This window comes from Oncorhynchus gorbuscha, linkage group LG15 (genome assembly GCF_021184085.1).
Source record: "Oncorhynchus gorbuscha isolate QuinsamMale2020 ecotype Even-year linkage group LG15, OgorEven_v1.0, whole genome shotgun sequence".
NCBI classification, from domain to species: Eukaryota; Metazoa; Chordata; class Actinopteri; order Salmoniformes; family Salmonidae; genus Oncorhynchus; species Oncorhynchus gorbuscha.
In genome coordinates, this window is record NC_060187.1 from 63,679,749 (window position 1) to 63,705,676 (window position 25,928).

The window sequence follows — 25,928 nt, forward strand, 5'->3', positions numbered from 1 at the left end:
CAGGATGGAGATGTGGGTGACGTTAGCACTGGGGAAGGAATGGACAAAAGGGCTGCAGATTTGGAAGTGGGAGAAGACGATGGAGATAGAACTGAGGGAGATGAAGAGGACATGGAACCTGACTACCGGCCACCTGCCAAGAAGACAAAGTAGAGTGAGCTGCACTACACCACAGAGGTGTGCTCTCCAAACTCTATTTAGCCATAATAGTATTTTTTAAATGTTGTATGCATGTTCCTGTTTTCTATCAACTATCTGTCTGTGTGAGAGGCCCGATAAATAAACCACTTAAGGCAGAAAAACAGCATCATTCATTATTTTAATCTCCTTGTTGAAATGTACCAATCCAGACTAAATACATACATCTACTGAAATGTAAAACAATGACAGTCCACCAAGGTTTAGGCTTATTTCAATTTGCGCACGGTCTGTATTTATGACTGGTTATCAAATCAAAGTTTATTTGCAGATGTTATCGCAGGTGGAGTGAATTGCTTGTGTTTCTATCTCCAGCAGTGCAGTGATAATACCTAGAAAACATTAAGCACATTTTCCAAAAGCAAAGGTTGGGCGGTTCTACTACGACAGCCCTAGTGTGTGTATCTGTGTTGTGGAGCCTGTGTTCATACTCATTCTCTCTTCAGGTATTATCAGAAGAGGGTGCTGATATCAGATCTACCTGAAGAGACTCAGAGACAGCAGAGGGAGGCCTGGAGAGAAGCATCCAGACGCCGTCGTGCCCGCGAATTGTCCTCCCTTCAGACGAACCCCACACAGCCCTGCCACCTCCCGCAGAACTCAGAGACACCTGGGGGGACTAGGGGACGCCACAGGGGCTGGCAGTAGGGTGGAAAGTTTGGATAACTACTGGACAGTCTTCTTTTGACAGTCTATACAGACCACTTACTTAAAATGAGATCTTGAGCATGGCCTTTAACAATTTCAGGACTGAATAGATACATGGTTCATCTCTGTAATTGATGTCATTGAGCCTATCAACAGGAGGCACTGTTTGTGCATGCATGTTCAGGAGTTTCCTGACAGGTTGAACTTACAGGTGTACCTTGTCATCCATACTTGCAGCGTTATTCTATCAGGTGTTCAATTTAGCATAAAATATTGTACAGTTTGTAATAGCAATAAAGTGAGACAAATGTTTTTCCTTTTTCATTTAAACATACTGTCCATCTTTTGCAAATGAATAACATTTAACAAACTGAAGTATTTTTTTGTATTTCAAATGGTCCTGATTGGAAACAATTGAATAGTTGTTATAGAATTATGACCAACATAAATCCCTTGATTTTGGAAGAATATGTCTTATTTATATATTTATTACCTTATGATCGAACAAGTTTGAATACCCTCATTAAGAGCCTAGATGGCAGCCTCCCTGGATCCTTTGCTATTTGCAGACCGCCCTAAAACTGCTGTTGAAGATGCTCTTCTCTATCTCCCCCACAGAGCACAATATTACTTGACTTCTCCAGTGCATTCAATACCATACAATCCCACCTACTGGCCCAAAAGCTAACGGACATTCATCTCAACCCACACATAATCAAATGGATTGTGATCTGACCAATAGACCACGGTTCGTAAGACTGAACCAGGCAGTATCAGATCGGATATGTACAAACATGGGGGACCCCAGGCTTCCTAATGAGTGTAATAACGACTAATTGATGGTTAATGTTGTTTCTGCTTGTTTCCCCAGAGTAGGATAGACAACAGCATTTCTTAACTCCTTTGAATTGAACTCTATGTTTTATGGCCTCTAAGGTGCAGGTGCCTTCATACTGTATGTGTCTATCTGTTTTCATCATGTGTTTGTTACATGTCTTCTCTTGTCCTTGTCATTTATTGATGATGCTTAGTGCTAAAACCATTTCCCAAATCGGGATCAATAAAGTACTACTCTACTCTCTACTCGTCACGGAAAAAATAAGCACAAATGACTTAATTATGAATCTTTTATCTTGACTAAATAACATTGAGAAGATGAACTATCTTGACAAACCTTATGTGTGGAGTGATTCTAACTGTAGATAGGAAATGTGCATGCAGAGTAACTCAAGAGGTTGCACCAGTGTAGTCAAACAGGCAATACAGTAACCCCCTTTGGACCACAAGCCGAAATAAGGCATGTTGTGAGATATGAGATGTTGATTATGATAGGTTTTATTAGATTGTATTCTACAGACTCGGTGGCGGTTCTAGCTTGTATGCCCCCCCAAAAGCACCATTCTGCACTAACTGTCATTTTTATTCACCCCAAAATACTCAATATATCACAAAATATCAGCATAATTTAGATGTCTTCTAAGTTAGCCTACAGCATTTGAAATTCACCTTACTGAGCTTGGGACCTAGTCAATATAATCATAGAAAACCTTTATGATGTCTCCTTAATGAAAGTTAACCAAATCAATCATGTGCTAGTTAGGTTGTAATCGTTTTGCTGCAGGATAGACACACATTATCTTGATGAAACTGTGTGAAATTATATCCAATGTTATGTAAGCTAGTTGGACAGAAAACGGAATATTGTTGCCCTATGTGTAATAGCATAGCAAGCAACATAGGCTAACAAACACAAGTGTTATACTAGCCTATTTCATTACATGCATAATATTATACTCATAAAGAGATGACATAGTTGCATACCTTTATACTTTGTGCGTTTCTCCTCTTCTTTAACTGGGCACTGATGGCTTAGACCTTTTCTTATTCATTTGTGTTGATTTGGCACTCAAGCACCAATACATTACCCATCTCCCAACTCTGTCAACCAAGAGTCAAGACTAAACCAATTCACCTTGGTGGTGTGCAGACTGGTTTTATATTATTCTTAACAATTTCGCACAAACAGAAAATGTCTGTGAAACTATATATTCACAGTATTTTGAATGAATTGTGGTTTATTTGGTAGCATTTCGTAGTGTGACTGATTTTACTAATTGCATTAGTGCTGTACAAAGTTAGAGGTGCACTATATGGTAGATTCCTCCGCTCCCCCTACCTCTGGCTTCCAGTGGTGATACATGAGGTCAACCTACCCCCCCCCTCCCCCTCCCCATCTGGAACTTCTGAGTGTGAGACCTTCCCAGGCAGTAGCCTGTCTAGCTCACAAACTAGAATCAGGGCGCCCACTCCGACAAGGTTAATTGACCCACAGTCCCACACGGTGACATGATATCATTGACTTGACGTGCAAATGAACGATTGAAAACCTATTGTGCAAATGTCACCATTCCAGAAACAACTGTGTGGTGGCCCCGTGCCACCCCCGGCAAGATGTCGCCCTGGGCGGCTGCCCATGTCGCCTAATACCCAAATACGCCACCGTGTCTCTGAATTCTAAACAATGTATATGAGAAGAGGTAATAGTAACAATCTAACACTTTACACTTCAACATCTTGAAATATTACATTTTATTGACAAAAAAAAATCTCTGTACAATGTTGCATTGAATATCGTCACTAAAGCAGCATAGAGTATCGCCAGTGTATGTAATTTGTCATAATCTATTGCATGTAGGCTCCATCTTCCGTTGCCTAGCCCTAGTGCTTATAGAAAACATAAAAATGAACATAGAAACATCAACATGTATGGCATATAATGGACAGAAGAACCTTAACCTGAAATATTGCTCTGGTGTATTTATTTTCCCATTGTTTATTATAACAATAACACAAACACAAATAGCAGAGGTGTCATGCCCAAATGGGTCACAGGGGAACATGCTCCCCTCAGATTTGTCCTGTTTAAAGATATTTACATTATATACAGTATATACAGTACTTTCAGATGCTATTCACACTGAACTTTTTCCACATTTTGTTTTGTTACAAAGTGGGATTCAAATTGATTTCATTGTCATTTTTTGGTCAATGATATACACAAAATACCCTGTTATGTCAGTGGAAGAAAAAGTATATATGTTTTGTATTAATGGAAAATAAAACACTAATATATCTTGATTAGATAAGTATTAAACTCCCTGAGTCAATACATGTTAGAATCACCTTGGGCAGGGATTACAGCTGTGAGTCTTTCTGGGAAAGCCTCTAAGAGATTTGCACACCTGGATTGTACAATACTTGCCCATTATTCTTTAAAAAATGTGTCAAGCTCTGTCAAGTTGGTTATTGATCACTGCTAGACTGCGATTTTCAAGTCTTGCCATAGATTTAAGTTTTAAGATTTAAGTCAAAACTGTAACTAAGCCACTCATGAACATTCAATAATGTCTTGGTAAGCAACTCCAGTACATATTTGTGTTTTAGATTATTGTCCTGTAGAGATTTTAATTTGTCTCCCAGTGTCTGTTGGAAAGCAGACTGAACCAGGTTTTCCTCAGGGATTTTGCCTGTGCTTAGCTCTATTCAGTTTCTTTTTATCCTAAAAAACACCTCCCTAGTTCTTTCCAACCCATAACATGATGCAGCTACCACCATTCTTGAAAATATGAAGAGTGGTACTCAGTGATGTGTTGGATTTGCCCAAACATAACTCTTTGTATTCAGGACAAAAAGTTTATGTATTTGCCACATTTTTTGCAGTATTACTTTAGTGCAAACAGGATGCATGTTTTGGAATATTTGTTATTCTGAACAGACTTCCTTCTTTTCACTCTGTAATTTATGTTACTGTTGCCGAGTAACGATGTTGTTGATCCATCCTCAGTTATCTCCTATTACAGCCATTAAACTCTGTTACTGTTTTAAAGTCACCATTGGCCTCATGGTGAAATCCAAGAATGGTGTCCTTCCTCTCTGGCAACTGATTTAAGAAGGGTGCCTGTATCTTTGTAGTGACTGGGTGTATTGATACACCATCTAATGTGTACAATTAATAACTGCACAATGTTCAATGTCTGCTTTAAAAACATTTTCCAACATGTGCGCTTCTTTGCAAAACATAGAAAACCCCCCTTGTCTTTGTAGTTGAATCTGTGCTTGAAATTCACTGCTCGACTTAGGGACCTTACAGATAATTGTATGTGTGAGGTACAGAGATTGGGTAGTCATGTTAAACAGTATCATTGTATACAGATCGAGTCCAGGCAACTTATTATGTGACTTGTTAAGCACATTTTTACCTCTCAACTTATTTAGGCTTGCCATTACAAAAAGATTGCATACTTTTATTGACTCAAGTTTATTTTTTATATTAATTTGTTAACATTTCTAAAAACACAATTCCACTTTGACATTATGGGGTATTCTGTGTAGATAAGTGACACACAATCTGAATTTAATAAAACAATTCAATTCAAAACTACTAGCCACCTAGCAATTTGATGTTGGCTTTAGCTATCCCAGATAGGTTGAGGCAATCAATCAAGTTAGAGTAGCTAGCTTGTCTAACTATCATCTTCGCTGGCATACCTGCTGGCAAGATTGGTAGACTTTAGAAAAGCAAGCAATAACTAAATGTACTGAATAAGACCCACATTCCTTTCAATATTTTACCCACATTTTAGCAGAGATGCAGAGAAGCATATTTAGTTTCTTTAAAGAATAACCACTAATCAGGAGTATACAGACAGCTCAAAAGGTATCCTTAGATATGCAGAAAAACAAAAGTGTTTAACATAGAATTAAGCGTAAGGATTATGGCTGTAGCAAGACAACATATGTTTAATGAATAATATGAATGAACAGGAGCCAAGCCCACCTCCTGACCACCCCCAAGCCATCCTCACATACTTTGTGCCCCCTCAGATTTTTGGAGTCCATGACGCCCCTGATAAATAATACAGATATTCAAACATTACAACATTATAAAGAACATTAATTAAACAAAAGTGAAGGCATTAATTCATGACTGTATTACTGTATTTCATCCATATGCTCTGTTCCTATGTAGAAGCGTTGTGACGTTGGCGCGTGTTTTACGCACGCAGAACATAGCGTAGCCACATAGCCTGCTCTGCACTGCCTCATATCATTATGGGAATGCGATACTGTTACACCGCAGATATTGATTGATTTTATTGATATGTGTTACGACTTGTAGTGAAAGGCGACATTTAGCCTTGCATTAATCCCTTATGTACAATTCAACTTTAGGTAGCTAGAAGGAATGGTTTAAAATGTAAAATGCTCAAATCATATGCCCTGTAAGGTTAGCTTTTCCCTTGTAGCCCATGCAATGGTCTGCCTGTCTGCAAACAAACCCCCATCAACAAGGGCGTCCATCTTTCGCAACGTCCAGGTTTGTGTAGGCCTACATGTAAATATTTACGCATTCAACCCGCCGACAGACAACTAAAATATGAAGCTTACTACCACCATGGCTATTGGCTACTGTTCAGATAAATGACCAGTTCATTTCTGTTATTTGTTCTTATTCCGCTCACAAATGTGCTCTATTCTAGTCAGACAGCTGCGGCTGTTCTCGTGAACAAAAGCGACAGGCGCGCGCCAGCAGCTGACATCTCCAATCCTGCGCTGAAGCCTGTCTCCATATTCTGAATGTACCTAGTGTCTCATTGTTATTCGATTAAATATAATCTAACATTGTTTACGAATACATGATTCATTTTAAATAGCATATCTGTGCTGTAGTGCCGATATTCGTTCTGGGCAGGTGTTTAGGCGTTTGTTATTCAAGGTTTTAAAATGAGACTACGTTTTACGCTGTATTTTGATACTGAAGGTTTGGATTGATCTGCTGTTGCTTTGGGCAGTTGACGACTGGTTTGGGGGCTTATTGTTTTAGGACAAAGATCATCTCACGTCTGGACTCGCAGGAAACCAAGTACTGGCATTTGTTTTTCACACCACTTCTACTTTGGCAATTTTGAAAGCATACTCATTTCATGTCTTGATGATGCCTACTGTCAGATCCTGATATATAGCTGCTTATTCAGGTAGGCTATATCAAATTTGGTTCAGTCAAGTCTTAAAAAGCTAGGCTATCTTTTGTTCATTTTCTGATAAGTTTATTTTAAAAACATTAGCATGCTATCTTGTTTCAGGATCATGCTCTCAACTGTAGGCTAGTGCTGAATAAAATATTATAATAAAGTGGTAGGTGTATATTGTAGAATATATGGTAAATATGTATAATTTCAGTTTGAGATGATACACCATTGATATATTACATCTTAAAATATTTAAAAATTATATTTTATTTAAGTATATACATATAGTTTTGAACAAGAATGAAGTACTTACCTTATGCACTGCAATGTGTCCTGTCAATTAGTGAGCTTACCTGTTGGGCTTTCAAAGCGCGGACCCCAAAATTGGCATTTGTCATCCGCCACACCTTAAAATTATAATGTGTTTAGTAATATATGAAGAAAAACATTCTTAAAAATTACATTTTAAACTTAAGGATCTTAATGACCTTCTCGTTGTGTGAGTGGAAAGCTCCTTGTCCCAGTGGATACATCTCTGCACTTTTGGAGAGGGACACTTGGAGACAGTGTTCTCTTTTTGCTTGATTGCATCATATTCACACCATAATATTTTCCTCTGCATTCAAATGGTCTGTTTCAATAAAAAGGGGTCTTTGTGTGTCCAAAATATCCCCTAGCAATGATTTTGGGCAGCTCTAAGAGGCCCTAAGGCTTGGTGAATCCACAAAAACCCAGTGGAATCTCTCTGAGAGCTCATTTGTGCAGCAAGTTACAATTGCTTCTCTGCATTGGCTGTATGACTGGTGGATGGGCCATATGATGTGAAAGCCATTGGGGGGGAGGACAGAGGGAGTTAGGGGACGGTTATTTACTATAGGGCCAGTGTCATACCATTTGAAAGGGACATGTTGGCGCCTGTGGGACTATGTACCCAAATAGGCCCTTTCTGAGCATCTGGGGCCTTCTGTATTTTACAGTAATGGTTGAGTCCAAAATGAGCACCCCTACACATTCAACTTACATGGAAGTGCCCCTTTTGCAGGGATTTCTGGGAAGAAGAAGGAGGCTATCGAGGTTGGGACTTTGGAGAGAGAGAGGTATAGAGAGAGGCACTTTGTAAAGGTAAGAAAAGCTCTGTTCCACTATGTTTAGGGTGCCATTGGATGAATATGAGGTATATAGAGACTCTAATCTCAAAATATATCTAGAGAAATTTAGGTTTTCAGGTGCTAGGTAGTGTCTGTATAATGTTATAGAGAAGGGAGGGTCAGGCCATTATGCTGTGCATAAACAAGGAAATATGGAAGCACGGCTAGGGGGAGCCATAGCTGGGAAGGGAAGGGAGCTTGCTGGCTCTATGCTACTGCAGATGAGATGTTGGTTGGATTTAGTACTCACAAAGTCAGTAAAACTCCGGAAGAAACTGTATTGTTGTCTATTGTGTTAATTAGTCAGTTATTGTCAGATTTATATTGGTCTCAGGGCTGTTGTCCAAAGGGAAGTGCCCAAACTGCCTCACAGTCTGTGCTCTGTAAAGAAAGATGGGAAGATGTCATGATTGAACAATAAGAGACAGACAATTATTCTAATAAAGAGCAAACATGCAAATGGTAAACTTCGCAAAGATTTTAGTGTGAGAACATGTAGAATTTAGTTAGCTTGCTCTGCTATGTGCTTTTTTTTAGAGAGCTGTAAAGATGGCCGCTCCACTGTAGGGAGAGTGGTGAGAGTAACTGCCCACTTCCTGATTGAAGCACCATCGCAACTGCTTTGTTTGCATTCATGCTCAGGCAAAATGTGTTGTTTGAATACAAATGACCAGCTTTAACTTAGAATTAAGTTAATTATTTTGGAAATAATGGTGGTATTTGAGGTTACAGGACATGGGCCTAGACTAACTGCTTCAAACAGGGAGTGCTGCAGTGTTCTGAATCTCTGAAGGCTCAGCTATACAGTAGCACAGTGGTGATCGGTTAACCTGAAAGGGAGACATTAGTTTAACGGGCCTTGGGGCCTGGTCAGCTGTTTCCCTGAAATAACATATTGGGTTGACAGCCCATATACATAAACTTTTCCATACATACACTTTTCTACTGTGTACAAACACAGTTTACTATGGGATGGGTAGAATTGAAACCACCAGTTATAAAGCATTCGATTGGGAGGAACAGTTAAGCACAGGCTTAATTTGCACAAAGGGTTAAATTACACTGCCGCTTGCTTGCATTTCTGTGATGATGATAGACAGAGTATTAATGTGAAAATGTCTGTAATAGTTTCTTAATTTACTTAATTCCTTGTTGTTTTTGTAGTTTAAAAAAAAAAATGGCCCCCAGGTTAAAGAGAACAATTAACCCTTTCATGACCTACTTTTCAACGCTGTATTGGGTTGAGTCGGGGGTGATGGGTAACACGTTCGTTCTCAGATGCGGTGTTATCTGTAAAGGGAAAGACACAAAAAGAGAAATAATTACACAAATGAATTAGAAATTGTATCCATAGATATATTTCAGATCTCAGAAAGTGACATATGTTGTCTCACCGGTGTGGTAAGGAGCACCGAAAGCCAGATCATATTCTCATGAAAACTGGGCTTTTAATCAGATTTCTTTAAGCTGCTATCTCCCCATTTGCTTCTTTTTCAAGTGCCTTCTTTCCCCCATATTAATTTAAATACCATCCTATCCAAACCCACTAACCAATATTTGCCTGAATGTAAAGGGTTAAAACGTGCTCTGGAGAGACATTGCTACGCAGTCCATATAGTTGGTGCTGAAGTCTGACTTGAGTTTTTTTCCCCACATAAAAATAAGTAGAATTACTGCCCCCTCTGGTAGATTCAGGCAGAAAAGAGTGAATTTGACCAAAGACAAACAGGCAACCTGGGTGTTCCTCACACTATATAGTGTGCAGTGCCTCAATTCTTGATAAACCCTTGTCTCCACCTGTACATGTGGGTGAATCTCTGCCAGAACCCATGTACATTTAGCCACTGTTGTAATGCCACAACTGGGGTGTATGTTTGTAGTGGCTGTGGTCTCAGCAGGCATTCCTATCCTGCCATTTGCACTCAATGAGGTGAGTGACTAAAAATGAGATTATGAGCAGGCTCTCACTTTGACACCGCTCTCAGTCTGATATCTGTGAATTCAACTCGTGACTTTGGTACATTAAGTCTGTGCTTTTTCAAAAACACCTTAGTCTATAATTACGCATTTCTGTAACATAGTTGAACATGAGCACAAGTACCACTGTGAAGAATGAGAAATCACTTCTCAGACATTAATCCTATAAGTTAAATTAGCTTCTGAATTCCTCCACTAGAACACAGTGAAATGATTTAACTTCATGTACAGTAGTGTCTTTGCTGTAGTACTATAGTTATGTCAACCGTGCTGCCCTACAACAGGTTTCTCTTCCACCAACATTGAGCTCAGTCTGTCGTCTCTGCTTCTCTGTATGACTCAGTGTCCCACCCAGTGGCTGTTAGCGCACATCGCTTCAAACTACCACTCGAAGGGCATGATTTCCTCAATTAGCCTGCTAGCGTTGCTATCGCAGCTACACTGGAGCTATCAGTCTCTTCCATAGAGGCACATTCATAATCGGCCTGGTGCTGAAGTGCTGAACAGAGGGCTGCTATGCCTAAAGAGAAAATGGTTAACTCCTTCACTGCCAAATGCCACTGCTACTCCAGATTTTAGACTTCTGTTTTGGTTTGTAGCTACTGTATGTTCTACTGCAGCAGTAGCCATGAGAGCCAACAAAAAGTGGATTGAAGAGTAGCCCCCCCCCCCCTATTATTTTGGCTACATCTCGTCTGTGCACTCCTTAGAAACAGCTGACAATGGGAGTCAGTTGCACGACAGCTGTGTGACTGTTGTTAGCAGCTGAAAAACAGAAACGCAGCCATGGACACCCTCATCTCAGTAGGTCTTTGTGTGCATCATGTGGCATCATATAATAACTTTCAAGATCATGTCCATGTGAACCCACACCTGAAGACAAACGCAGCTAAAAAAAACAACAACAACATCTTTTGTATTTTGTATTTCAAACATGTGGAAGAGATGACCCAGCATTTGACCTTTAAGCCACCTCAGTTTCAGTCGCAGTGATCCAGGTACACCTTTGGAAACAACTGCCGATCTTTGAAAACGTCCATCACTCTCACTCAACTCATGCAGGTTAAATTAGCACCGTGAAATCATTTCACTTCATGTAAAGTAGTGTCTTTGATGTGGTACACAACAGTTTAAGCAACTGTGTTGCCATAGTACAGGTTTCTCTCCCACCAAGATTAAGCTCAGTCTGTTGTCGTCTCTGCTTCTCTGTATGACTCAGTCCTGCCCAGTGTATGTTAGCTTCCATTGGTTCTGACCACCACTTGAGGGGCACGACTTCCACATTTCGCTTGCTAGCGCTGATATCACAGCTACACTGGAGCGATCAGTCTTTTCCTTAGAGGCACATTCAAAGCAGCGTGGTGCTGAAGTGTTGAACGGAGGGCTGCTATGCTAACAGAGATAGCTGTTAACTCCTTCACTGACAAATACAGTGTCTCTGCAATGTGATGCCCTTTTAAAAACTGCATGAAAGGCTGTAGAGAAATGCTGTCTAATCTCATCTAGAAATTGAAAGAACACTATTAGCTGTGCACAGATGCAGTCATATTTTCCCCAAATCTTGATGGATGTGGTCTTTTTCTTTAGGCGTCACATCGATCAGAGCCCGAAGTCGCAGTCCAGGAGCTTGTCAAACCCTCCAACGTAAGCAAATCCTCCACTCACTTGTCAACGGCTACAAATACTTCTTTACAAATTTTTCTTAGCTATTTTACTCACTAGGATAATACAAAGGCTGTGTCTGACACTTTTTAGTATTGCCTACATTAATTATTTGACCTACATTTCTGTCAAATAATAAGGATGTTTTATGGAAACTTATTGCAATGTGTATAACATTATTTTGTTTGTTGCTACAACTCTGGGTGTCAGTTGCTCGATAGCTGTGGTACGGTTGAGGGCAGCAGTGAACACCCTCATCCCAGTAGTTTTTTTTTGTGTGCACTTGTATCATCTGGCATCATATAGTGTCTTTGATGTAGTACACTGCAGTTTAAGTCAACCGTGCTGCCCCACAACAGGTTTCTCTTTCACCAAGACCGAGCTCAGATATTCTGTCATCTCTGCTTCTCTGTATGACTGTGTCCCGCCCAGTGGCTGTTAGCGTCCATTGCTTCTAACTACCACTCAAAAGGTATCACTTCCTCACTAGAGCTACCAGTCCCCTCCATAAAGGCACATTCACATCGGCCTTGTGCTGAAATACCGAAAGGAGGGCTGCTATGCTAATGTAATGGAGGTAAGAAAGTGACATGCGCTTACTCCACATAACTAGCTTAAATGTCGCCAATGGTGCTATCGTATCCGATCATTTTCTATAGAGCAACTGGTTAGTAAGTTGTCGAGGAGGGCGGTCGCGTGTGTTTGCGATTAGAGCGCCACTGGTTTGAGCCCAGTAAGGGGATGCAGGGACAGTGGAGGAAGCAAAGCTGTTAGCAGCACACTGGTTTAGGTTTCACTGACAGAGATGGCTGTTAACACCTTCACTGCTGTCCAATATCAACCGGAAATTGAAAGGACACTATAGGCATCTGAGTCACAGACCAGGAGTTAGCCATTACAATTCCTCCACTCACCTGTCAACAGATACAAATACAGAATTTTAAAGATACAGAATTTTACTTAGATATTTTATTCACAACAATGATACAAAGACTCTGACACTTCTTAATGTAGCCTACATATCACCTCCACTTTGATTAAAGTGTTCACAATTTGACCTATGTTTCTGTTTTATGTAAACTTACTGCAATGTGTACAGTTTTGTTTTAGCTGTTGCTATACCTCTGTGAACTCCTTAGCTGACAATGGGTATCAGTTGCACGACAGCTGTGGTACTGGTGTTAGTATAATGGATGTCACGCTTCTTGCTTAGCGAGTACCACTTCCTGATTCGGCTCACACAGAGGCTCAAACCCAGGATCTCTTGTTTTCTAGTACATGTGACCACCCGCCCGAAGCGTCTTACCAATCACGCCACACAAAAAGCTAGCTATATGGTGGCACAAAGTGGGGAGACTTCAGGGTGAGGAGTATGTTTTACATATCCCCCATGTGCTACATTAGTAGCTGTCTTGAGACAGCAACCGTGGACACCCTCATCTCAGTAGCTCTTTGTGTGTGCAGTTGCATCATAACTTTCTAGATAATTTCCATGTAAACCTTCTGAAGACACAGCCAAAGAAAACACCAAATATTTAAAAAATCTTTTAGCACTTTGTCATTGTCACTCCTCAGTTCTCTAGTTCCATTCACATTCATGAAAGATTTCCATGGAAGTTGGCATCACTCGACACTACAGCCATGGGATAGTGAACCAATCAAAAGTGGATTGAAGAGTAGCCTTTTTCCCTTAACCCAATCAGCATTGTGTATACATGAGCCACTCCCACACCCTGCCCTTACATGGCACAGAGGACTGGCCAAGGTCTACAGATGGATGTAAAGGCTGCTAGTTCAGAGACAACAGGGCCACAATACTAAGACCACTATAACTATTACTACTACTACTACAACAGAACCACAACTACCAAGAGCACTACTACAGAACCAGGAGGGGAACAGCTTCCGACTTGTCTCAGGTAAGATTCGATTACTAATCATAATTTTAGATTGAATCAATGGATATTGAATTTATCAAGCACAATAACATGTTTTTTTCGGCACAATTTCAGATTGAATAGTGCTAGTTGTAGAACGCACTGATATCAAAAGACGTAATCCCTTCCAATGATTGCATAAAAAATGGTACATTCATCAATACTCTGAGAAGAGTATTCATTTCCATCTAATGTGTGACATATAAGGTTTTTTAAACTCCAGTTTCAGAACTGGACAGCAACCATCTGCCACTGGCTGCAGCAGAATACTTATAATGTTCTGTTTGTTAAAAATAAGGGGCATAATGTTGTGTCCCAATGTTGTAGAGAGTCAGCCGATGTTCAAAGAGCAGACTGTAATCTGTTCTTCAGCTGTACGACAATATTCTATTATTATTCAGCTAAATTCCAGATGCAGTTGCAGAATGTGCGTACACACTCACATGTTTGTCAAAGATTCACGAGGCTGCTTTGTGGATATTCTGAATACAAGTCAAAGCAAATCACCCCACATGATTGAAATGCAATAAAGTTGGCACGACTTGCAGGCATGAGCGATGTAAATACTAAAATACTCTCTTCTCTCTCTCTAGGACGACAGTGAAGTCGTATGTGTAGCAGCAGCTATAGACAAGGAGACAGTGGTCATAATCCTATAAGGCATGGAGAAGGTCTCCTCCTTCGCCTCCACCATCAACCCACTCTTCGACATGGTCACTGCAGTGGTAGAGGTGACAAAGGACCTGGTCGCCAAAGACCTCACCCAAGACCTGGACACCCAACAATTGGGCCACATCCACGCCAAGCTGGAAAGCATCTCCAAGACAAACCAGCAGATTCTGAAGCAGATTCACCTGAACGAGGTCAATGAGAAGTGCAGCAAGTATGAGGAGTATATCAAGCACCAGTACTCCGTTCTTAACACCATGGTGAAACAGTTCAATAGCGACCCTGAGGGAAGAGCGCGCTACGTGAAAGATTTCCAGGAAGTCTATGAGAGAGACAAGGATACCCTTGCCCTAGACACATACTACAGCAGTGTCATAAAAGAGAATTAACACTTTTGAACAAAGGGGTTTGCTGGAGGTGTACCTAGAGCACTACAAGCAAAACCGAGACGTCATGGAGAAAAAGTGTTCCCGACTGGCTAATGTCTTTCACATGGGCCTGATGACACTAATGGCATATACGGTGGTCACAGAGGATGATGAGGTTGAGGTCAGGGAGAAATGGGCCCCCAGGGTGAAGAAGATTCAGGCCAAGATGGATGAGGCGCTGGCCCAGTGTGAGGGGAACTGATCCTCATCCACTCCCAGGGTCGGGTGGGCATATGAGGGCTTTAAAGGGATACTTTGGGATTTTGGCAATGAGGCCCTTCGACTACTTCACCAGAGTCAGATGAACTCATGGGTACCATTTTTATGTCTGTGTCCAGTATGAAGGAAGTTAGAGGTCATTTTGTGAGTTACTGCTAACTAGCATTATCGCAATGACTGGAAGTCTGTGGGTATCTGCGAGTCATCTAACTGTGGGAAAGTAGATAAAGGGCCTCATTGGCAAAATCCAGAAGTATCCCTGTAAGGTTAAAAGCTGTTTGGAGACTAGTCCTCTTCCCTCAATTTAAAAAGAAAAGTAATTTCCTTTTGGGTGGTGGGCGATATTCTTTGTCAATGAATGGAATGGATTAAATCTAGATTGATCATAGCAAAATATTATACAGTGTTGCACTTCAGCCCTCATGTTTTCAATTTACCACTGCCAACTCTGTCGTTTATTTTCAGAAATGTGTCTGAATGCATACTTTATGGTAACCTTGTATATCATAGTTTTTTCTTCCTTCGATTAAGTGTACTTTTGCTTGACTTTTTCTAAATAAATGCTTTTTTTGCACTTGTTATTCATTTTTATGCTCTTACATGGAGTTATGTAAATGACACCAATGGTGATAAAATGTAGTCCACTTTATAAGGTTCAAAACACTTACACAGAGAATGTTACAAAGCGTACAAAATACTGATGAAGTTGATTTTCAACAGTGTTGGCCAGTGTTCATTTCAAACTATTTACAGAGTTACAGAAACTCATTGAGTGTAAAAAAAAATATTTATTTTTAAATTTAACTAGGCAAGTTGGTTAAGAACACATTATTTTTTAACAATTCTGGCCTTCCGGGGAAGAACTGCCTTGTTCGGGGGCAGATCAACAGATTTATTTTACCTTGTCAGCTTTGGGATTCGATCCAGCAACCTTTTGGTTACTTGCCCAACGCTATAAACACTAGGCTACCTGCCGCCCCTAAAAAAGCTAAAAACACTTTCGAAAGTATAACATTAACTCTGTGTAGTGTGGAACAATATAGATACTTTTTTGTCTTAAGTGTAACACTATTAGAGTTTAAAACATTCGCTTTTCTTTTTTTAAGAACTTGTCAATAGATTGCTCTACTCTCTCTCTTTCTCTTAGACTCCTGTCTCTCAATCAGAAGCTACCATCCTCCCAAACCCTTTCAAGCACTACCTGGTTTGGACTTCTGTGTTGTGACCCCCTGCTTGCCATCATGTCGGAGATGGAGATCGTGGAGGACAGGGCCAAGCTGAAACAGGGCCTGGTGAAGGTGCTGCAGTGTGTGGCCACCATCTCATCTGCTGCGGCTGTGGTCAACCCCATTTTTGGCGTGGCCGGTTCTCTAATCCGAGTGGTGCTGCACCACGTGGACGATGAGGACATCCAGACACTGAAGCGTGAGTTTGGCTCTGTCAACCGTGCCCTGGACCAGCTGTCCCAGCAGAACCGCGGTGCCCTGCTACAGATCAAGAAGGAGACGCTGGACGGCCAGTACTGCTGTGTGGAGGAAAACCTGCGCAACCAGTTCCGCAAGTTTATGGAGATGGTGGAGGCACGGCCCGAGCACTGTGAGCGCAAGAAGGTCGACTTCGAGGAGAGCTACTCCAACGACCTAGGCGACCAGAACCTGCACACACTCTACGAAGGTGTGGTGGGCAAGCCCAAGCTGTTCAGCCGGCCCATCCTGGAGGTGTACCTGAAGCACTCGCAGGGCGACCGCCGCACCATGGAGAACCTGTGCACGCGCCTCACATACCTCTTCTGCATCGGCCTGATCGCCCTCATGGGTTACGCCGCTGTCATCGGAGACGACGAGGAGGGCATCAGCGACGAGTGGACCGAGAAGATGGAGCACGTGCAGGAGAGGATGCAGGAGGCCCTCCAGAAATGCAAGTGAAGAAGAGGAGAAGGAGGTGTAGAGGCTGCTACTTGTCCTTCCTCCATACACAGGACTCTCCACATTCCCTCTAGGAACCCCCCCCATCACTTTTCTCCTTACTCCAGGACAGCTGTGTATACAACGTCTCTATTTATTCAACCAGTTAATTGACTATCAATGTGGATCGTAGGAGGTTGGTGGCACCTTAACTGGGGAGGACGGGCTCGTGGTAATGACTGGAGCAGAATTAGTGGAATGGTATCCAATACATCAAACACAGTTTCCAGGTGTTTGCCATTCCATATGCTCAGTTCAGGCCATTATAATGAGCCCTTTTCCCCTCCTCAGCCTCATGTGATGTGGATTCATTATTCTTTAATGATCACATGGCTATTCACTGTTGGTACCTATGAGTTAGAGGTAAGTAAATTGAATGAAAACAGTTAGTGATTAGCTTCATCCACAGCAGTAGTCAATGAACAGACCAATATAATATACGTGAATGTTGATATGGAAACCTGCATACACAGCGGTCTGACGATCAACATTTGGACTGGCTCTCAATTAGATTTAACTATGCCATTCCTATCTTCTAAAGAGCAAGATGGAGTGGTTTTAATGTCTGACAATGCTCAGCACTTTTGAAAAAATATGTTCTCTTGCTGGTATTTGCTGGTGATTTAGAGGGAGACACAGAGAACAGGCTCATTCTGTTGCGTGAATGTAAGATTCACCATAATGGGTATCTATTTTAACAGATATATACTCCATGCAATTCTAATAGTGCCACTGATGCAACCTAGCACTTTCAGTAAATAAAAACATGATCTATACTGTGGACACTATTAACATAGCATGCCAATTGCCTAAATACAAAACCAATTGACTTTACAGTGGGTTAATTAGTATTACTTTACTAATTACTGTAGGTAATTTGTAACTATATATCTGCAGCTAAATTAACTGTTATTTAGCATTTAATTGGAGATAGCATAAAAAACTATTGATAAATAATGCACTGTAAAATCTAACTTAACCAAAATCTAACTGATAACAAATATCCAGAGTTATCTAAGAATGTATTTTTGGCGGGGATCCTATAGTTAACCCCCCAACCCCCCACATACACAACACTAGCATTATGTTGCTTCCATAATTATTCAACAAAAACACTAGACTGTCTGTCAAAGCGCTTTGGCCCGGATAATGAAGTCAGTGGAATGATAATCATACTGTAACTAACACTAAACACTTGTAGCCTGTTTTAATTTAATACCAAAACCGGCCTACTATACTGTCCAAAAACACTAGTTTCTTTTTCAACCATATTGTTTGGTATTTGTTTGTTTTCATGAACACACCACATTATGGTGGGTGTGATGTAAGCCAACCAAGTGCAGTTACTACACTAAACTATACGTGACAACTAATCGCACAACAATACAAAAGGTCAAAGTATACATTAGCTTTAAGTGCTTTCTCTCTTATGGGTTTTCTTGTATCACAGATCAATTAAGTATTTGCAAAAATGTTTGTTTGTTTTTACCAAGGTTGCGTTCATAAATTCACTCTGGCCATCTACTACGATTTCAGGGCACTCTCGTCTGAGTGTGTCATAGCGCAGAATAACTGATTCATTTTCGAACACGCAACACCCATTGAATATGACCTGTGTCAATAAACATCTGCAAAGAAAACATATGAACATTTTTGCCAGCAGCACAGTTCGTCACCAACACTCTACACAACACGAGTGGGGTGTTCTCTCATTTGTGTCTTGAAGTAGCTAGCAAGCTAGCCAACTTTAGCCAGTTATCTTAAGTGCTTGACTGCCGTTGTGAGGTCAGAACGCTCAGATCAACCCTACTCCCCGGCCAGAGCGTCCATTGTGCCCTCTAAACGCTCCAAGAGCGAAAGGCTCTGAATATACAAATTGAGAATCTGACAACACTCAAAATATATGAAGGCCCAGAGCGCACAAATTACGAACACACCCTAAATAATTTGATTTCTGGGGAATTATCTTTGCTCTGTGACCCCCTTTCTTTTCACTTAATCTATTATATTATTTTCATATTTTGAAGCAATTTACACCAAAAGTAATGTAAGAGATATTTGTTTTTTACTCAAATACATTATGGTGATGTTTTGTAGATGTTTTCGGGATTTTATACATCTTAAATGTCGATAGTAATTTTTAATTAGATAAGAAACATCTCATAACTGACTAACAGTGTCTCTTACACTGTGGTCCGTGTTCCGTGTCCCCTTACTGTGTCTTGCCTAAGAAAGGGTTCACAAAGTTATGTTTTCTGTTCTTTACTTCATTTGTTCTTGTGCTCTAAAGCACTGCTGTTTGTTTTGATCTCTTTCTTCTGTGCTATTAACCCCACTACTCAGATTTCCAGTGTTACTGATGCCATGTCTATACTCACAGATCCAAGAGAGCTCTCCATATCTGTGATTCATAACCCTATATTCAACGGAATGGCTATTCTGTGGTACCAGTCCCTGTCTTTCATATTGTTTCAACTGAGATGTATGGCTGTTAAATAGTTATAATTCTGTACTGTTCAAATTAATAGATGGGAATATATTTACCACTTTAGGGCTTTCTGAAAATATATGCTCCTCATCTAAACTTCATAGCCTATTTTTTTGTTATGTTCTTTGTTGGCTGGTTGTACTATGCAGCACTATCAATAAAGATTGAATGTAAAATATCACTTGTATTAGATTGATTTTATGCATTAAAATATCTTGAGGAATTCACAAAAGTATTATCATTTTAACTTGGTTTATCTCAAAATGATGATGATGGGCAATACATACAGACAGGTCCATGATTTTTGGCACCCTTGATTTGAAAAAGTCTATACAATAATATAATAACAATAATACAATTAGATAAAGGCTAGTTACCGTCGCAAAGGGAGAGTGCTAGAGTATTGAAAACAGCTGCAAAAAGATATCCTTTTTAACCCCTTCTTTTGAGACTTGTTATTAAACAAAATCTCATTCTCTGAGCAATTGTATTAGTATAAAATAAGAATTTACAAATGTTTTTCAGCATGCAATATAGTCTACACCCTCTTCAATTTTGCTTCCTTAAAATTTTAACTAAAAAGGGATTCAATTTGATTTTTTTTTCTACAGATCTGCACAACCTACTCAACATTTTCAAAGTGAAAGAAGGTTATAAGAACTGTTTCTATATAAATACAAAATAAACTGAAATATCATAATTGGATAAGTCTCCATCCCCCCTTAGTTAATACTTGGTGGAAGCACCTTTGGCAGCCATTACAGCTGTGAATCATTTGGAATAAGATTCCATCAACTTTGCACAACTCTTAGGGCAACATATATACATTGGTTTTATCAACATTGCTCAAACTCATTACATTTGGTTGGGAATCATTGATGGACATCAATATTCAAATATTGTCTCTGATTTTCATGCAAATTTAAGTCAGGACTGAGACTAGACCACTCAGGTACAACTCTTGGAAAGCCATTCTGGTGTGTCTTTGGCATTAAAATGTGTCTAATTGTCTCACTGAAAAATAAAACCTTAACCCAGGGTTAGGTTTTCAGAAGATTGAGTTGGGGTTTTCTCAAACTTTTTACCTTGGTTTTGCTCCATTAATATTTATTTTGATCCTGACATACTGACCAGTCCCTGCCGATGACAAGCTGCCATCACAATGTAGTTTTGAATTTAGGCCAAAAAGTGTATTTATTTGCTGTTTTGTCTTGCAGTATTACTTAACGGCCTTGTTGCAAACAGAATGGATGATTTGGAGTGGATTTTTTAAAACACAGGCTTCTTTCCCCCCCTTTGTCATACAGGCCAGTAATATGGAGTGAATGCAATGTTGCTGATCCTTTTGTATTTTCAAATATTGTTGTGGCTGCATCATGTTATTGGTATGGTTGTCACCGGCAGAGACTGGGCAGTTTGTGGATCAAAATAATTCATCTCAGTCTTTTGAAAACCCTGGGATTTTATTTTTCTGTAGGACAAGTACACACATTTTAATAAAAAATACACATCCAATTATGATATTGCCATATTATTATTATTATTTGAAAATACTTTTGTATAACTTTGTGGAGTAGATTGTGTATATCTCTAGGGAAAAAAGTTCAAGGGAGTGTAGACTTTCTATAGGCACAGTAGCTCAGTATTTGTATTTATTTTGTAGTCTTTTTTGCTCATATTTTTTATGATGCCATCTATTTTGTGAAGTGCACCAGACCCCCCTCCAGCAAAGCACCGCCACAACATGATGCTGCCACCCCCGTGCTTCACGGTTGGGATGGTGTTCTTCGGCTTGCAAGCCTGCCCCTTTTAACGCCAATCATAACGATGTTCATTATGGCCAAACCATTCTATTTTTGTTTTATCAAAAAGTACAATCTTTGTCCCCATGTGCAGTTGCAAAACATAGTTTGGGTTTTTTAATGGCGGTTTTGGAGCAGTGGCTTCTTCCTGCTGAGCAGCCTTTCAGGTTATGTCGATATAGGACTCGTTTTACTGTGGATACAGATACTTTTGTACCTGTTTCCTCCAGCATCTTCACAAGATCCTTTGCTGTTGTTCTGGGATTGATTTGCACTTTTCACACCAAAGTAGGTTCATCTCTAGGAGACAGAACACGTCTCCTTCATGAGCGGTATGATGGCTGCGTGTTCCCATAGTGTTTATACTTGCGTACTATTGTTTGTACAGATGAACGTGGTACCTTCAGGTGTTTGGAAATTGCTCCCAAGGATGAACCAGACTTGTGGAGGTCTACAATTTTCTTTCTGAGGTCTTGGCTGATTTCTTTTGATTTTCCCATGATGTCAAGCAAAGAGGTACTGAGTTTGAAGGTAGCCTTGAAAGACACTGCTCAAAAAAAATAAAGGGAACACTAAAATAACACATCCTATATCTGAATGAATGAAATATTATTATTACATACTTATTTCTTTACATAGTTGAATGTGCTGACAACAAAATCACACAAAAATGATCAATGGAAATCAAATTTATCAACCCATGGAGGTCTGGATTTGGAGTCACACTCAAAATTAAAGTGGAAAACCACACTACCGGCTGATCCAACTTTGATGTAATGTCCTTAAAACAAGTCAAAATGAGGCTCAGTAGTGTGTGTGTGAGGCCTCCATGTGCCTGTATGACCTCCCTACAACACCTGGGCATGCTCCTGATGAGGTGGCGGATGGTCTCCTGAGGGATCTCCTCCCAGACCTGGACTAAAGCATCCGCCAACTCCTGGACAGTCTGTGGTGCAACGTGATGTTGCTGGATGGAGCGAGAGATGATGTCCCAGATGTGCTCAACTTGATTCAGGTCTGGGGAACAGGCGGGCCAGTCCATAGCATCAATGCCTTCCTCTTGCAGGAACTGCTGACACACTCCAGCCACATGATGTCTAGCATTGTCTTGCATTAGGAGGAACCCAGGACCAACCGCACCAGCATATGGTGTCACAAGGGGTCTGAGGATCTCATCTCGGTACCTAATGGCAGTCAGGCTACCTCTGGCGAGCACATGGAGGGCTGTGGGGGCCCCAGAGAAATGCCACCCCACACCATGACTGACCCACCGCCATACCGGTCATGCTGGAGGATGTTGCAGGTAGCAGAACGTTCTCCACGGCGTCTCCAGACTCTGTCACATCTGTCACACGTGCTCAGTGAGAACCTGCTTTCATCTGTGAAGAGCACAGGACGCCAGTGGCGAATTAGCCAATCTTGGTGTTCTCTGGCAAATGCCAAACGTCCTGCACGGTGTTGGGCTGTAAGCACAACCCCCAACTGTGGACGTCGGGCCCTCATACCACCCTCATGGAGTCTGTTTCTGACCGTTTGAGCAGACACATGCACATTTGTGGCCCGCTGGAGATCATTTTGCAGGGCTCTGGCAGTGCTCCTCCTGCTCCTCCTTGCACAAAGGCGGAGGTAGCGGTCCTGCTGCTGGGTTGTTGCCCTCCTACGGCCTCCTTCACATCTCCTCATGTACTGGCCTGTCTCCTGGTAGCGCCTCCATGCTCTGGACACTACGCTGACAGACACAGCAAACCTTCTTGCCACAACTCGCATTGATGTGCCATCCTGAATGAGCTGCATTACCTGAGCCACTTGTGTGGGTTGTAGACTCCGTCTCATGCTACCACTAGAGTGAAAGCACCGCCAGCATTCAAAAGTGACCAAACATCAGCCAGGAAGCATAGGAACTGAGAAGTGGTCTGTGGTTACCACCTGCAGAACCACTCCTTTATTGGAGGTGTCTTGCTAATTGCCTATAATTTCCACCTGTTGTCTATACCATTTGCACAACAGCATGTGAAATGTATTGTCAATCAGTGTTGCTTCCTAAGTGGACAGTTTGATTTCACAGAAGTGTGATTGACTTGGAGTTATATTGTGTTGTTTAAGTGTTCCCTTTATTTTTTTGAGCAGTGTACATCCACAGGTACACCTCCAGTTGACTCAAATGATGTCAATTAGCCTATCAGAAGCTTCTAAAGCCATGACATTTTCTGGAATTTTCTAAGCTGTTTAAATGCACAGTCAACTTAGTGTATGTAAACTTCTGACCCACTGGAATTGTGATACAGTGAATTATAAGTGAAATAATCTGTCTGTAAACAATTGTTGGAAAGAAATGACCTGTGTCATGCACAAAGTAGATGTCCTAACTGACTTGCCAAAACTATAGTTTGTTTTAATAAGTCATTTGTGGAGTGGTTGAAAAACTAGTTTTAATGACTCCAACCTAAGTGTATGTAAAATTACAACTTCAACTGCATGCTCCTAGGACTTCATTGAAAATAAGAATTTGTGACTTGCTGACATGCCCATTTAAATAAAGGTCAAATAAAATTCAAATAAATGTATAGGGTCTTTTTGGGATTGGCCCATGTGTTGCAAAAAGCCAATCAGTTGTGACTAGTACATGGCTCTCCATCCCTGTTCCTGGGGAGCTACCTACCTGCAGGTTTTCACTCCAACCCTAATCTAGCACACCTGATTCTAATAATTAGCTAGTTGATAAGTTACAACTGGGGTTTGAGTGAAAACCTACAGGAGTGTAGCTCTCCGGGAACAGGGTAGGAGACCCCTGCTGTAGCATAATTTCATACCTCTAGGTGTCAGAATAGATGTGGAATCCTGATAACTAAACATTTGGTAACACTGCTACTGTAGGCACCAACACACGATGCCATATAAGTGAATTTAATACCTAATGATAAAGTGCATTTTAACATTTGCTATTAGCTGTCATAACTCATAAGTAGTTATAACATTGTTATAATAAATCACTATGATGCATTAGTGAATGTCATTTTCTTGTTGCCAGCAGATGCTGTTGTGTGAAGATGCTTGTTTCCAGGTAGAACCTATTTGGGTTTCTACAGAGGATTCTACATGGAACCCAAAAGGGTTCTCCTACAGAGACAGCCAAATAACCCTTTTTTCTAAGAGTGTACTGTATATTTCCACCAGAGGGCTTGGTGGAAACCAGACTGTATTACAAAGTCAATGTATAGGTCTATGGTCCATTTGGATAAGCCTCATGGTGGGCCTAAATGAAAAATACATTATTTGGTCAAATATGTTACTATGAGAGTAGGCTTACTTAAATGTCTGTTTTTGTTTTTAGGCCACTGCACTGTTAAAGAAGAGACACAGAGACAGCACACACAGATATAGGCTACTCCTCTGTGGTATGTCCCCATGCCAGCCAGAAAAACACCCCCCCCCACACTCCCCTCCCCTGAGTCGGTGGACCAACACTGAGATGTAGTATTAAGACAAGTAGGCCAACTGTCTGACACATAAGATATTGTCTTACCTGCATAACTTCATGACTTGTCGGATTTACTTGTTTCATGTGCAGTTGGCCTATATGTGCAGCTCCCACAACTTTATGCTTCAGTCAGAAGTCGTCATTTGAAACTGGCCGCTGCATGCTTCAAAGACATCGAAAAATAGGATATGTATTTTATTAAATGGCAATTAAATGCCGTTAAATTCAATTGTGTTATGTCATCCGTTTCATAACATATCAATGAATAGAAAGTTACAATTGTGCATTAACCAAATCTATATGCAGATTATAATGATTTATAAATAATGATTTGCGTAACGGTTTCTGATCATGCGGGGATGGGGAGTAGGCGAGGCGCGCTCGCGCACCAAGTCTATGGCGCGCACAGAGAGAGAGGGGGGGGGGGGAATAAAACTGATGCAATTAATTGTTTTAGACATTAGGGTTAGGGTTTCAATTCATTGTAAAAAACTGTAAAAATTGACCAATTTCATCAATGTAATTGAACTGTCATATAAGCCTTACAATATTAGAGGCTCAATGTAGCATAATATTATTTCGATTATAAGGTCAAAAAGCTTCAAACAGTCATGAACATTCCCAAATTGTATACAACACTTCAGTAATTGGATTTCAATGAGAAAAGTCCTGAATTCAATGTTGGTTAAATAAAAAAGATTAGGCTCGAAAATATTTGATCTGCTATAGGTAGTACATAAAAGCTTTCCCTGTAGGGGAGATGCGCTCGGTAAAAGGTATCGACGTCTCACCCATCGATCAATGTCTTAACTGCTAAAACATGTCACACTATCACACATTTATACAAAAGTGTTGTACATACCGAATTGTTTTAACCATTTCAGAAGAGACAATGTGTGCCCCTCCCGCACCCATTTCCAAGAGCTGACTCTTTCACGCAAAGTGCGCAATAGTCTCTTCCAAGATCTTCAGCCAAACGCCTGTACCTGAGAGAATCAGTGAAAATTACAGTCACAGTCACATCTATCTTTCCCTCTCTCATAAGAGCTTACCAAAATCCTCTTCATGTAAGCACTGACTGTTAAAACAGGGGAGAGGGAATCCAAAAATATTCCACCGCATATAGTGCGCTCCTTTCTCTCTCTCTCTCTCTCTCTCTCTCTCTCTCTCTCTCTCTCTCTCTCTCTCTCTCTCTCTCTCTCTCTCTCTCTGACTCTGACTCTGACTCTGTCTCTGTCTCTGTCTCTGTCTCTGTCTCTCTCTCTCTCCCCCTCTCTATCT

General features: G+C 40.7%; 2 protein-coding genes and 1 long non-coding RNA gene across 11 annotated transcripts in view; 2 read left to right on the forward strand and 1 right to left on the reverse strand.

Annotated features, from left to right (window-relative positions):
- Positions 1 to 4,524: 4,524 nt before the first annotated feature.
- Positions 4,525 to 25,928, reverse strand: part of LOC123997718 — a 33,264-nt gene continuing 11,860 nt past the window's right edge. Inside the window, exons 1-7 of one of the 8 annotated variants that reach the window (XR_006832174.1) lie at positions 25,510 to 25,777; positions 24,693 to 24,810; positions 9,246 to 9,313; positions 7,364 to 8,404; positions 7,229 to 7,282; positions 5,684 to 5,752; positions 4,525 to 5,394 (exon numbers count right to left, since the gene is read on the reverse strand). This is a non-coding gene — a long non-coding RNA (uncharacterized LOC123997718). Of the gene's footprint in view, positions 8,405 to 9,245; positions 9,314 to 24,692; positions 24,811 to 25,509; positions 25,789 to 25,928 lie in introns of those variants that run through there. The other 7 variants (XR_006832172.1, XR_006832169.1, XR_006832170.1 and 4 more) reach the window with 7 other exon arrangements.
- On the forward strand, positions 7,918 to 19,545 carry rpz (rapunzel). 2 transcript variants are annotated; one of them, XM_046302212.1, is made up of 3 exons: positions 7,918 to 7,997; positions 11,588 to 11,644; positions 16,063 to 19,545. In XM_046302212.1, the coding sequence occupies exon 3, from the start codon at positions 16,157 to 16,159 to the stop codon at positions 16,838 to 16,840; it is 684 nt and encodes a 227-aa protein (XP_046158168.1). In that variant the 5' UTR covers positions 7,918 to 7,997; positions 11,588 to 11,644; positions 16,063 to 16,156; the 3' UTR covers positions 16,841 to 19,545. The 2 variants fall into 2 exon arrangements, with proteins under 2 accessions (XP_046158168.1, XP_046158169.1); XM_046302213.1 differs by lacking the exon at positions 11,588 to 11,644 and having other exon boundaries at positions 7,925 to 7,997.
- On the forward strand, positions 11,655 to 15,489 carry LOC123997717 (protein rapunzel-like). The gene is given in 3 exon segments (XM_046302214.1): positions 11,655 to 13,581; positions 14,193 to 14,642; positions 14,644 to 15,489. Coding segments are annotated over 2 exon segments (636 nt in total). The 5' UTR covers positions 11,655 to 13,581; positions 14,193 to 14,261; the 3' UTR covers positions 14,899 to 15,489.